General features: G+C 34.3%; 2 protein-coding genes across 9 annotated transcripts; one reads left to right on the top strand and one right to left on the bottom strand.

Moving 5' to 3' along the window:
• Positions 1–2,827: 2,827 nt before the first annotated feature.
• Positions 2,828–7,712, top strand: LOC108755562 (non-canonical poly(A) RNA polymerase PAPD5-like). Its single transcript, XM_018498646.1, has 8 exons — positions 2,828–4,086; positions 4,684–4,854; positions 5,062–5,419; positions 5,533–5,679; positions 5,762–5,955; positions 6,042–6,195; positions 6,400–6,538; positions 6,681–7,712. Exons 1-8 carry the CDS (start codon positions 3,512–3,514, stop codon positions 6,890–6,892), a joined length of 1,950 nt encoding a protein of 649 aa, XP_018354148.1. The 5' UTR covers positions 2,828–3,511; the 3' UTR covers positions 6,893–7,712.
• Positions 7,713–9,709: 1,997 nt separating this feature from the next.
• Positions 9,710–12,338, bottom strand: LOC108755505. 8 transcript variants are annotated; one of them, XM_018498543.1, is made up of 4 exons: positions 12,318–12,338; positions 11,473–11,670; positions 9,976–10,168; positions 9,710–9,897 (listed from the first exon to the last, which is right to left on the bottom strand). In XM_018498543.1, the coding sequence occupies exons 2-4, from the start codon at positions 11,662–11,664 to the stop codon at positions 9,788–9,790; spliced, it is 495 nt and encodes a 164-aa protein (XP_018354045.1). In that variant the 5' UTR covers positions 11,665–11,670; positions 12,318–12,338; the 3' UTR covers positions 9,710–9,787. The 8 variants fall into 8 exon arrangements, with proteins under 8 accessions (XP_018354045.1, XP_018354041.1, XP_018354040.1 ...); XM_018498539.1 differs by lacking the exon at positions 12,318–12,338 and adding an exon at positions 12,077–12,311; XM_018498538.1 differs by lacking the exon at positions 12,318–12,338 and adding an exon at positions 12,117–12,311.
• Positions 12,339–14,009: the final 1,671 nt, after the last annotated feature.

The following is a 14,009-nucleotide window of genomic DNA, read 5'->3' as shown; positions in this document are numbered from 1 at the left end:
TGTATCAAATCTAAAGCTCAGAACTTTTTTGTACACCTAATATATCTCGAAATTTTTAACAGCCAGAGGTGAATTCTATAGCCTTTTGTATGAATTTTTTAATTGTTTATCGTATCAATTAAAGGAGTCTATAACTTATTAGTTTTAATTTAATTTCATTATTACTCACAATTAATAAAAAATATAAGATTTTGCCATAAGGTTTTGCCTTTTCTGTAGCTGAACTAGTGTACATTTTTGGAACTTAAAATGAGATAAGTATTATATTTTATATTTAGCGAAAGAGAGTTTTATGCACTACAATTCTCTACACGTCTAGAAATAAAAAAGAGGGTCGATTGTGTATCTCGAAATAAGGTAAAAATTGCAAAAGTGAGCAAATTCACTAAAATAGTTATAATTTAATTGGTCAATATTTAGTGAATTTGCTCACTTTTGTAATTTCTCCACATTTCGAGATACACAATCAACTCTCAAATTACTTGAATGCAAGTGAATAGTTATATAAGGTGTGTTGAAATCCAATATTTTTTGCACTTAAAATGAGATAGATATACATATATTTGGCCTTAAAAAGAGAGACAACGAAGGTGTCGAATAGAAAAAGTGCAAGCAACGCGAATAAACCTATCTACTACTGAATGCATACATTTTCTCCTTGAGGCTGAAAATTTTTCTGCAAACATGAACTATATAAAAGCGAATATTCCAATATTCAGCACATTTTCAACAATGTAAAATGTAAACTAAATTATCTAAATATCATTCTAGATAAAGATGACACTTTTTTTATCCAAAAATGCAGATAAAGATAATTAATATTTTTATTATCTAGATAAAGATAAGATGATATTAAAATTTCATCTAGATAATTTTATCTAGTTAAGATGTAACACTGACAACGTATATACATAAACCAAGCATTTCCATGCTTTTCGATGGTGGCCCGAACAGTACAAGTCGATATGTCGATTGTAAGTTGACTTTATTAAGTCAGGCCTTTAGAATCAACTGTAAGTCAACTTTATATAGACGGGTCCTTCCAATGTCGACTTTAGGACGTCTAATGCGATTTATGCTCACAAAGCTTAAATGTGAAACCATTTCGTTCTTGTTTAACTATAGTTCTTTCATAGTTTCATTGTTAACTAATGCTGTTCATGAGCGTTATGGGCATGAATCGGACCACAGCCTAGAACGAATGACTTAAAGTCGACTTATAGTCTTTAAAGTGGAACATTGGATGATTTATGCATAGTCTACAATGGGCAATAGTAGCAGTGGATTATAAGAAGTAGGCGTAGAAATCGACCAATGATAGTTAATTATCCTTCTCACATTCGACTGATTTGTTAATTTCTACGCCTACTCTTTAATCTATTATTGCTACTGATCATTGTAGACGATGCATTAGAGATGTCTTCAAATCGTTTAAAGTCGACTTACGGACGTTCATTTTTCAGACGTTCAGAAGCTATAGTCGACTCAGAGTCGACTTAGAGTCGATTTTGTGCTATTGAGGGGGGAGGGGGTTGAAGCCGGAAATTTACAATTTATATGGAGTTTTAGGACCCGTGCTATTTCACTCTATCGCACTGCTCTCCATCAACATAGAAAGAGACATCACGGGTCCTAAAAGTTACATGAACTGTCAATTTCCGACTTCAAGCCATGGTCAGAATGTTTGATCTATGTATATATGTTGGACTGCATCTTTAGACTGCCAATCAGAAACTTCGACGTCAATGTCGGGTTTCTTCTCGGGGGAGCTTTTCAACAAGAGACACATGCTGGATTCACAATCCTATTTTCAGATTGATGTAGAACACCGTATGACTCACAGATATTCTAAAAGAGATCAATCGACTCGATCCGCGATTGGCTTTGCCACGTTGTGAAAAACCAAAGTCCAAAACCGGATGTGAAAAAGAGAGAAGCGAATATGAGAGAAAGAGAAGTGACACCAGCTTGCTGTCAAAATTCTCATCAAGAATTAAAATATTAAGAAATAAAATATGATATATAATATTCTTACATCCTGTTTAGGATGTTTAATAAATATATAATAGCACATATATTAATATTTGTACTTTGAACAAATTATATGAAAATTGTGTTTAGAACATTCTGTTTTATAGTTCATTTACTTTATTAGTCATTATTTTTATTGCTATTACTACAATTTTTTAAATTTTTTAATAATAAAAATTCAATTTTTTTATATAAAAACTTTAGTATTCAAAATAACTCATGCAATTTTTATTTATTGCGATTAATTATAAAAATTTAGAACAAATAAATTAATTACAAAGATTTAAAACAAATAAATACTTTGTTTATTTACTGAATTAATGTTTGCATCGCAATATGTATAACTTTATATAAATAATCTTTAAATACATAAAGTACTTGTATTAAAAAATTAAAAAAAATTTGGGTCATTTATTTTATAAATACCTTTCCATACATTTGTATTGAAGCACAGATTACAAAATATTACTTTTTATTTTGAAAACATTTACTTATCATCTAAGTGATAAATCGTCACTACAAAAAATTTGTTGTATTACTTTTAAATATGATTCAGAATAATTTATATTCATAATTTATGTATTATGTTAAAATATATTTATCGAACATCTTTCAGCGGATTCTCGCGAAAGAATCGAAAAGAATGTGAACTCTCGTGAAAAAGCACTCTGCGACATGGAGTGTAAAGTGCGAATACTGCGATGGGCGCGTTTGCACGGTACGTTTGCGCGAATCGGAGCAATCGGAGCGCGGTCTGTCCCGACTGCCGTCCGACTAGAACGGTGCGACTGCGATATATATCACGAGAATCACCCCTTTAATCGGCGCGGTAATCGGGCGCCGTCGGCGAATCTCGGGTTTACGCTCGGTTCCGTCGTGCTCCGCGGTCGTGGAGTCATGGTGCGCGTATGAAAATCTCGTTTAGTTTGATATCCTTGGCAGGTTACGATTGACTGATCGAAAGATCGCCCGCCGATCAATTTGCCGACCGACCCGACCGTCTGCGAAGAGCGGATATCACGGTGCACGATATCGCGACAAGTGCCGAGAGCCCCGGATAGCTACTGTGGCACGAGGGAGGAGGCCGGACAACGCGCGCGCGCGCGCGCGCGAGAGCGACACAGGGAGTGACACGCGACGTGGTGCGTCCGTCCGTCTGTCCATCCGCCCGCTCGCTCGCCCGCTCGCACGACTGTCCGTCCGTCCGTTCGTCCGTCCGTTCATTCGTTTGTCCGTCCGTCCGTCCGCTCGCCCGCCCACTCGTTTGTCCACGACCGCTCGTACGCACGATACGGTACGGCACATACGACGCACGCACGCACGCACGGCGTCGGAAACGCGCGCGCGCGCGCGGGCACACACATACACACATACACGTACACATATACACATATACACATACACACTCACACTTGTACAAACACATACAAACGCACGGAGGAGACCAAAGAGAGTCCCCCCGTCCAACGGCGCCAATTTAATGGATCCGACCATCGGTTGGTACCAACCGGAGCAGTACGGCCCTGCCAAGGACCTTTGGTTACACATTTGGGAGGCCGAGAAGGGTCTTGACGTTCTGACCCTGCGTAACGACGCGAATACAAGTAATGCGATGGGCGTACGGCTGCAGCAGGACTTTCTCGCGCTGGACACGAGCCCGGCGGCAGCGACGACGACGGCGACGGCAACGACCGCGGCCGGCACTATGCCGTTATCCAACAGCACTGGCATCGGCAATACTGCCGGTGGCGGCTTCAGCGCTGGTAACAACGGCAATGGCAACGGCAACGGCAACGGCAATACCGGCAACAGTAGCAATGGTAGTAACGGCCGGTCTACATCCGTCGCTGTTCACAGTAGTGCCACTGGCAATGGCAATGGCGAGCACCGTGTGCCCCACAACGCCTGTAACTATTATTACAACCCGTCCCGCAGGAAAGGCGAAAATCGGGCGAGCACCTACGGCATGAACTATAATTACGATGCCCTTGTGGGCGAGTATGGCGGCTGTCCGTGGCGTGTGACCAACAAGCATTACTCCATGGGGACAATTGGGTGAGTATATCTGGAGGCGAGAGAGATTGTGCCACACGGTCCATATGGCTATCTGTTAGGTTATGTTGGCCATCCGTTTGAACAAAGTGCCTACAAATGCCTCCAGGTGATATTGAGAACTTGGCAGGATGTCGAAGGAAGAGTAATAGCTGAGGATAATAGCAATGTTTTGGGATTTAAATTTGTCATTTCGTAGAAAGAGGAGAGCCTTCCTATACATGACGTTTTATACACACACACACATACACATATACTTCTCTCTCTCTCTCTCTCTCTCTCTCTCTCTTTCTCTTTGTACAGTAGGTTTACAAATAAAGTTCGTAAACAGCTGCAAAAATATTTTTGTCGTCAAGTATTGTTGGCTGGCATAAGAAATTGTAAACATATCTCGTGTATCCAAGAGATACATTATAAACTCAAGGACAAGGCACAAATATCTTTTACAAAGATGTCTCAAATTCAGATAAAAATTCTATTTCTTAAGTCTTTTGCGATTGTATTCGTCAGGAATTGTTGTTTTATATTTATATATTTTATTTCTACATCATTTTAAAGATGTTGATACTGGACATTGAACAGGTTTATGTTTCTATTTAGATTACACGAGGAAATAGAAGATTTTTTTTCGTATATGTGTCCCTCGCACGAAGAGCATGTATTAAGATTGAGAGTTGTAAAAAGGATAGAAAATGTAATTTATGATCTCTGGCCAGACTCTAAAGTCGAAGTATTTGGTAGCTTTCGCACTGGTTTATATTTGCCTACAAGGTAGGTATCTTTACGCATTTGTAAACAAATCTGAGGGTCGATTGTTCCACCTTTGGATAAACTAAGTAATAATTTATTTAATGGATAAATAAGTGAGTTTTAGCTAAAGATGGAATAATTTAGTCTGAGAGGAATATTTGTTTACCAAAGACTCGTGCCAAGTACTCTCAAATATATGTATAGAGAGAGACTTTCCTATTGTTACAGTGATATAGATTTGGTAGTAATAGGGATGTGGACAAATCTTCCATTGCGTACTTTGGAACGTGCTTTATTAGATCGAAATATCGCTGAGCCATCTTCTATTAAAGTGTTGGATAAGGCCAGTGTACCGATCGTCAAACTGACTGATAAGGAAAGTGAAATTAAGGTGGACATTAGTTTCAACATGAATAACGGCGTCAAGTCTGCAGAGTTGATAAATTCCTATAAGAGGCAATATCCGGTTCTGGAGAAGTTAGTCATGGTGTTAAAGCAATTTCTACTACAAAGAGATCTTAACGAAGTGTTCACTGGCGGTATATCTTCATACAGTTTAATACTCATGACCATCAGTTTTTTACAAGTGAGTACAATTGTTGTTGCTAACATGTCTACTGAAATCACATTATTATTATTGTCACAACTTTCTCGTGAAATCAATTGTTGTTGTCGAATCAAGATTTTGATTTATTACAGTTACATCCGAGAAAGGATATTCATTGTCCAAATACTAATCTGGGAGTGTTATTGATTGAATTTCTGGAGTTGTATGGGAGAAAGTTCAACTATGTTAAGACTGGCATTCGCATAAAGGATGGTGGTCAATATATATCGAAAGAAGAGGTCTAATTTATATTTGTGTTACATTATAGAGGCTCTATATCAATCAATATTTTTGATACTAATTATACATATTGATTAATAGATTCAACGAGATATGATAGATGGTCATCGACCATCTCTATTATGCATAGAAGACCCACTCACACCTGGAAACGATATCGGCCGTAGTAGTTACGGTGCTTTGTATGTAAAGAGTGCATTTAATTGGGCCTATTGTATTCTCTCTCAAGCGGCCAATCCCTCAAATATCTTAATCAATGACGCCAGTAAAGTAAGGTGAGATCTTTATCATTTGTTTCTTCTATTCCATTTTATCCTGTACAACATGTAAATTATAATAAATATACTTTTATTATACGCAGCATACTGGGAAGAATAATCCGTGTGACCGATGAAGTAATATACTATCGTAGGTGGATCAAAGAAACATTCCTCTTACCCGTAGGCGAAGGAGACTCTCTGTCAAGCTCAACTGGTTCTGATGCATCCACTCTTTCAGCTCCCGCTAGTGATACGGTATAGGTTAAACGTATTAGAAACATGTCTTTGTTATCATTATTTTATACACATTAATTTTTTTTTTATATATATAATATTTTAATTTACTTGTTTTTATCTCACATCCTGTAATATATTTAAAGAGAATTTGAATGATATACTGCTGTATAATTTTATATAGGATCACTATTAATTTTGAATTTATTTACATATTTTTCTAAGGACTCTGAGTGTAGTCGTGGCAATTCTCCGAACACTGGTGGAAAGAGCGAAAACGATAAAAACAAAGATAGGCACTTTTATAATAGTCATCAAATCCACAATTATTCTGGAAGAAAAGCATTCAAAACAACCATTCATGGTACGACAATTAATTGATTTTGTTTGCATATTATACACTACTTGTGCATATTATTAAGTTGTTGCAACAGATTTCGATTACACGAACACATAACGTTTGACGATATCTTTCTCATTTGACGCGTGCTATTTTTTTGTTGCAGCCAATCACCAACAGAGTTTCAAAGGCAATTATCATCGCATTAACAACAATATAGTCGGTCAGAACAAAGCCAAGCACGCACTCCACAGTAATGGAAACAACAATAATAATAATAATAACAATACTAGTCACAGTCCAAGCTCTAGGCCACATTCGATAAAGAGGAAAAAACAATGCACAATGCAACGTGGAACTGGAGATTGTGTACGGTGATGAAATGTACACAATAATTTCGGATATTACTTCCGTCACTTAAGTAGCGAGCTCAATATCATAACTGTGTGATAGAAAAACAGCGATTAATGGTCGGTTATCATAATAACTGAATCATCCTACGCGACTTCTTTTCGCTTTCAGTTTCAGTTCAATGTACAGAAGGGCACAACGTTTACGGTTCTGAAAGAACCAACAGTTTGGAGATTTAACGATTCTTGCGCAGAACAAGAATGCCCAAGCAGTAGCTATACATATATACATATATATACATTTCTTTTTTCCTCCCCATTTGTCAGAACTATATATTTTGCTCTGTACGCAAAAGGTTATACATTAAAGACGTACAGAATTCCTAATGAAAATTTGAGATAAGATCTATTTATATTTCACTTTCGTTGCACAGATTACAAACGGTTACCCGGTGTAATAACACTTTATTATCGTTATTTATAAAAAAAAATTTGCAAAATTTATCATTACCATCGTCGAATAGTAATTGTGTTCACAGCCATGATAAGTAACATATTGTAATATATTTAAAGTACGAATAGTATACAGACGATAATAAGTTATATACGTTTTTCTCAACACAAAACACGCCGATATTGACAACTAAAAACTTAGTTTTCTATATGAAACTATATTCTTATAAAAAGAGGGTGACAGCAAATTGGTGATATTGGCACTTATCTAATGTACATATTGTAATATACATCTCATCAAACATAGAGAAGTAAGTCTAAGAGTTACCTACTAAATTTTTTTAACTTATAAATATCTAAAATAGTGTTTATTATAGTGATTTTATCAGAAAAATTCGTGGATGAAGCCATATCTATTTAAAAGTATACTATTTTTTTGTTTTTTTTCTCTACAAAGCATAAATATATCGTTGTTGAAAGATTTTGGTATGTTTTTCAGATTTTAATAAAATTTCAGGTTTACGCGCGAATAATACGATGGTAGAAAAAAAAATTTTTTTGAATAACAATATTTTTTAAAAAGTAGCTCATTATCGAGACAAAGTGATGACAACGCTTCGAATCTTTGCAGTCTATTTCGTAGCAACAATTTTTTTTGCAAATTAGCTTTATCTATTTTCTTTTGTACAGAGACGCCAGTTTCTTAATGTTAGCTCATAATCCTTAGTATCCTTCTGAACAATGATGTATTATTTTTATATCAGATAATTAAAATAAAAGATACGTTTGTATTATACAAAGAGGAAAAACGAAGAATCTGATATTTATGAATCTTACATTGCATTTGATGAAACTTGTGTATATGACAATACGCGAAAAGGCCTTGACATTACTTAAAAAGCTCCGTATGTTACGTTCTTCGATTATGGTAGACATAGTTCACTATCAAATTACATTACATTCCGTTGACGCAATAATTAATAAGACAGAAGTGTTTACCGTAAGCAAATCTCTTCAATAACATTAGATCAAAATTCTTTCTGGTGCTACTGCATTTTTGTGTTCAACGACTTTTAATGTGCGATGTAAAGATTTATCCTTGTAACATGTTTAATTTAGCCACGTAAATTGAGGATGTTTAGAGCTTTGGTATCTTTTTAAATTATATATAACACCCAATATTCCGTGTATATTAATTATTATTTAACTTAAAAGCTCTTTCATATGTAATATTGTAAGCTGTGATTGAATTTAATAATTAAATTGTCAATTGCTTAAAGATATATATAAATATATATAAATATATAATTTAAATGTTATTGTAAAGCATTATATAAAGCCGTACTACATTTTTAAAAACTGTAAACTATTATATCTTAGTGATCCTCAACAAATTACGTGTTTTTTTATAAATATCAGAATTTCGTAATCATTGAAGGTTTGATAACGAAACTTCGTGATCACTCATATTTATCGAATTTCTCGGACCGTCTGTAAAAACGCAAAAAAAAAAAAGATAAAAAGTTGAATAAATATGAATGATGCCGATATCTGATCTTAAATTATTTCTCGTTTGTATATTTTTAATTAAGGGAAGCGATTTTACCTCGTATATAGCTATCATTTAAGACCAGCTATAGATCGTTTGTAAACTTCTCTCGATAGCAATATAATACTCTGTATTTTCCAAAAATTTTGATAGTCATGTATATTTATATTTGTGTGAGTATATTTTTAAATAAGCAATAATGTGTAACGAATGTAACGCGATCAGTGATGCCATTTTATCTTTGCAGAACTGTACTGTCGTTTCACAGCCGTTACATACAGATTGTAAAAAAAATATTTAACTGGCGTACATACATTACTGAAAGTTCGTAACTGTGTAACTGCGAATTTTCAAAAGTACAGGCAACAGTACAGTTACCCGTGCTTTGGTAATGTTTTTTTTTTTTTAAATAAAAAGAAAAGCTTTCGCGAGGAGAAAGGAAAGTGAGATAGCAACTATGCGAATACTAAATCGTTATGGATTTAGCAGTCGTCGAGCCGGCAGCGATTTGTACTTAACAATTGTCTACTCGTAAGTTTGTACACATATGTTTAATCCGAGATATGTGAAAAATGTACAGAAATGAAATAAATCTTACTTACCTTTTTCTTCAATCAAGTTTTACATTTGAGCGATTTCTGTATTTAATTCTTAATAATTTAACATGCACTAATTTATATATCTACTTATATCTCACATATAATTCAATATATTATAAAGACTATAAATTGATAGCAACGTACTTTTAATATATCGATAGCGCTCTAATGTAACCACATGACATTTATTATTCGCCACTTGTACATTATATATATATATATATATATATACATACATATATACACATACATAAAAGCGCTCAGAGAACGAGATACTGTACATGATGACTAAGTAATTAGTAGTAGGGTAAATTTAATTAATTTATTTTCGAGCGCAGAGACCGTCGATCGGATTCATGTCGAGTTTCTTCATGCGATCCAATTGCGCCAATCGTCTCTCCAGCGAAAATGTTTCAGGCAAAGGCGGATAAGCTGGAAGAAGTAACGTTGCATTAAACCAGCAATTTCTCGATGATCCAATTCGAGTCACATTGGAACACAAAAACATACATGTTTCCTTGAAATACAAATACAGCCATATGCCAGCACTCGATACCAGCAAAGCCATTCCCAAAATGCCTTTCCATTCTCCTGACGGTGCATCCATCTCGCTAAATGTTTGGCGGAAACTGGCACGATACAATAGCTTTTTCTCTTCGATTGATAGCTTCTTCCAGTCTCCCTTTTCCTTCTCTCTCAGTGCCTGACAAAAAAAAACATGGTATAATTTGCCACCTAGTAATGATTGATAGGTCTACGCTTTGTGGCTGAACTTGCATACATGTATTTAAAATAAATTTACAGAATAGTCTGAGTATTCTAAAATTTAAAAAAATGATTCTTCACATTAATTCAAGGCGAAAATATTGTGACCATATGTCTGAAACTGCTTAGTTTTTAAAATAGGATGTCAAAATTGAAGTGGAAAACATATTTTTAAAAATTTCGTTTTTTCGAAAATTTTGAAAACTTCAAATTATTTTGTGAAACTTTATGTATGTTTAAAGTTATTAAAATAATATCAGTGGTTTGGAAAAAATTTTGAAAACCACTGATATTATTTTAATAACTTTAAACATACATAAAGTTTCACAAAATAATTTGAAGTTTTTAAAATTTTCGAAAAAATGAAATTTTTTCTCCAATTTTGATAACCTGTATCTTTGAAATTAAATCGTTTTGATATAGTCATGTAAAATTTTCTTGAATTAATATCAGGAATCATCCTTTAAGACTAATATTCACCTATCACTACTATCTCGGATTTTTACATCAGAGACGAGAAAACGCACAATAAACATTCTTGCAAATTAGTTGAATTAGTTGGGGGTAACTAAGGGGAGGGAGACAAAATGATGGTTTCTCTCCTAAATTTTATAAAACCAAAATAATGAAAACTGCTTAAGTATTCACAAGAAATTAATTTTGGAAAATAAAAGAGAATTGGAGGTAAAAGTTATAGAAAAATTTTCTGAGAATCCAAGACAGCTAGTGTTATAAATTTAAATTTTTCTAGTTTGAAGAATGGTTTACAATTTTAAGAGAAAAGTAAAGTAAATTAGTAAATTAAATATGTGTGATTTTGTGATTTATCCTGCTAGTGATTAATTAAAAATAATAGAAAATATAAAAAAAATCCAATAATCTATACCACTTGACTACCCTTACTTTTTCCGAATTCAAAAATCTGAATTCAATTCTTCTAAATTGACCTCCTCTCTCTAAACAAAATTCTGACTATGCCTATGTTTAAAATATTTTTATATAGAAATATTTTTCAATTGATAAATTGAAAATAGACTTGTATATTTTTTTACTTCTGATACACTTCTGAAAGTAGTGGTAAGTGAACAAAAGTCTCAAAATCTTTTAAAATACTTAGGAATCATTTTACATGTTTAAAGTTTGGCCAAAACTCAAGATAGAAAATTTTAGTGTAGTTTAATGCAATGACAAAGAACAGACCCTATGAGAGAGAGAGCTATAGTTCTATTGTCTTCCTCTTACCATGATACAAGGACTGTTTTCTTGCCAGCGTACCGCAGGATAGGGAAAATCCACTCTATCCAAGTAAGTAGGTTCACCATTATATCCAAAACCTACTATATCCCTATTACCAACTTTTTCCATTGTCATCAGTCCACATCTTTGGATTTGAATAACAGGTCGTAAGTAACTCACAAATGATCTCCCTGCCATTGCTCACTATAAAAATACAGCAAAAAATGGAATATCGAGGGACTGACAATTACTCCACGTGTAAAATTAGATATCTTATTATTGAATGAAATACATGGAGATTTATATAACATTTGCAAGATTGACGACGATGATAAAATGTGTATAATAAAACTGGATAAAATTAAGTTCTTGTTATCAGCTCGAGATTTAATTGGCGATACCGCAAATTATATTGAATTTTAACGAATATATCTTTGAGTTATCTGCCAATTCAGCGCAATTATACGCATTAGTATTCCGCAAGATTTACTTATATACGTGTTACATTAATTCATAGAATTATTTGTCATACGGCACAATCAATAAAAATATCCGTCTTCTTGTCGTATTAATGGAGTCTTCGCAGAAATGTCAATATTCGAAAGAATACCTTGCTCCGAGATCGAACACGATACATTTGAGTGAGTTACCTAACTGATAGAAATGATAGCTCTGGATACCTCGACGGCAATGCGAGATGGCAGAGGACCTCCTGCACTGCACGGAGCTCGAAAGAAATTATGTAATCGCGTCGAGAGTGCCGAGACCGACTGTTGCGGCCAGCGTCGAGTTATATCGTTATGAGAAATTGTGAGAAATTAACATTAACCAATTAGTACCAACTGACTCACTGATGTTTGTAACAATTTTTTGTCATACTTCATGAAGGGGAATTAGTAAAGTAACATATGTGTTCCAAACTTCACTGTGCTAGTGCTGAAAATGTATAATATACGTGACGTAAACTGTAGATTTTCAGCGCTGGCAGTGAATTTTGGAGCTTCACTGTCTTATGCCCGCATTCATAGTCAGACCTTGTACTTAAGACTTCCTTAAATTTATCTTCAGATGTTCAATAGCCAATGAAATAATTCGTAGAATATCTGAAGATAAATTTAAGGAAGCCTTAAATATAAGGCTTGATTATGAATACGTGTTAGAGCTCTAAATTTATAAAAGAAGCACCACTGGTGTTAAGTGTTCTGATTGGTCATTGCAATTACGTGATTAGAGCAGCCATTAGTCAATGAAATTTGGGAGGATCCCGTTTACTAACAATCCCAATTGCACACACCACTCATATCAGCTGGTGCCTAATAATTTTTCACTGTATTATCAATGAGAATATTTTATTTTTAAATTAGCCAATTAACGATGTACGTGCAACATGCGATGTATGCAATCGGAGCCTTAATACCCGATAAACTTATGGCTCCTGGGTATTAATTATGAAACTTTATCCCTAGGATGAAAAGTGAAAAGTGAAAATTTTAATCATTGAAATTAATGGAGAAAATTTTCATTTTTCACTTTCCATTCTAAGGATAAATTTTTGTGAGGTTTTTATCTCTCTTTTTTATTGTTGCACTCTAAACCGGTGCAATAAGTTGAAATGAAACAAACGTATATTTGTTTTTACTGTAACTTGACTTAAAGTTACGAAACTTAAAACTCTCTCTATCTTGTTTTAAAATTGAAAAGAGACAAGGACAAAGAGAGTTCTAAGCCTCTTTTAAAATTAAAGTGACGTTGTTGCAACCGGGCCTTAAGTTGACTTTTCATACGCAGCACGCTGCGGCAGCAATTCGTAGCTACTGGTTAAAAATTTTACATGAGATGATGCACTTCCGACGCCAAATACATTTTGCCGCATCTTATTGAAGTTCAATCGAACGAACAATGAGCAGCAAAGAATTCGAAGCTGAGAAAGTCTGCAATATTTGCAAAAAATATGAAAATTGAGTATATTTATGAGTACATACAATGAATAACAATATTTCATACAAAAAATCTGACTTTTATTATTAATATTTTACTAGATAATGACTATTCATTGAATTTTATTTTTGACACTATTAATCAACGTATTACAAATTTAATTAAAAATAGATATAAAGTACATAATGATCTAACTGACAAAGTCTGTGTGAATTGCTTCTTGGTTTATGGTTCCATATATTCCTCGTCACTCGGAGAAATTTAGAAGATTTAATAAAAACGACATCAGGGTATTTTTTTATAGTCCCAAATGGGTAAATACATAAAAGTACAGAAGGACATTTGTCCTCGTACATCGAAGAGCAATATAGTATATAAAATATTGTGTAACAATTGCGATGCGTTTTATGTTGGACAGACGAGTATGTTGGCAGACAATTGAAAACCAGAATTACTGAACATCGTAATCACATCAGGCATAAAACTTCTGTCCGTTCTGTCATCACCGAACATAGGCTACAATGTGATCACTATTTCCAATGGGAGAACGTTAAAATCTTAGATGAAGAGCCTTGTTATAAGCAACGTTTAATTTCCGAGATGCT

The sequence above is a fragment of the Trachymyrmex septentrionalis genome, unplaced genomic scaffold (genome assembly GCF_001594115.1).
Source record: "Trachymyrmex septentrionalis isolate Tsep2-gDNA-1 unplaced genomic scaffold, Tsep1.0 scaffold88, whole genome shotgun sequence".
Classification (NCBI taxonomy): domain Eukaryota; kingdom Metazoa; phylum Arthropoda; class Insecta; order Hymenoptera; family Formicidae; genus Trachymyrmex; species Trachymyrmex septentrionalis.
Note: the sequence above shows the minus strand (reverse complement) of the source record. Positions and strands in the feature narration are given on the sequence as shown.

What these genes read in the sequence shown, in the direction of transcription:
- LOC108755562 (XM_018498646.1), top strand. Translation starts at nt 3,512, where the DNA reads ATGGATCCGACCATCGGTTGGTACCAACCGGAGCAGTACGGCCCTGCC. An exon ending in GGTTTATATTTGCCTACAAG is followed by an intron (nt 4,855 to 5,061) that starts GTAGGTATCTTT and finishes CTATTGTTACAG; the next exon opens with TGATATAGATTTGGTAGTAA. An exon ending in TGACCATCAGTTTTTTACAA is followed by an intron (nt 5,420 to 5,532) that starts GTGAGTACAATT and finishes GATTTATTACAG; the next exon opens with TTACATCCGAGAAAGGATAT.
- LOC108755505 (XM_018498543.1), bottom strand. Translation starts at nt 11,664, where the DNA reads ATGGCAGGGAGATCATTTGTGAGTTACTTACGACCTGTTATTCAAATC. An exon ending in AAAACAGTCCTTGTATCATG is followed by an intron (nt 10,169 to 11,472) that starts GTAAGAGGAAGA and finishes TTTTTTTGTCAG; the next exon opens with GCACTGAGAGAGAAGGAAAA. An exon ending in TTTGTATTTCAAGGAAACAT is followed by an intron (nt 9,898 to 9,975) that starts GTATGTTTTTGT and finishes TACTTCTTCCAG; the next exon opens with CTTATCCGCCTTTGCCTGAA.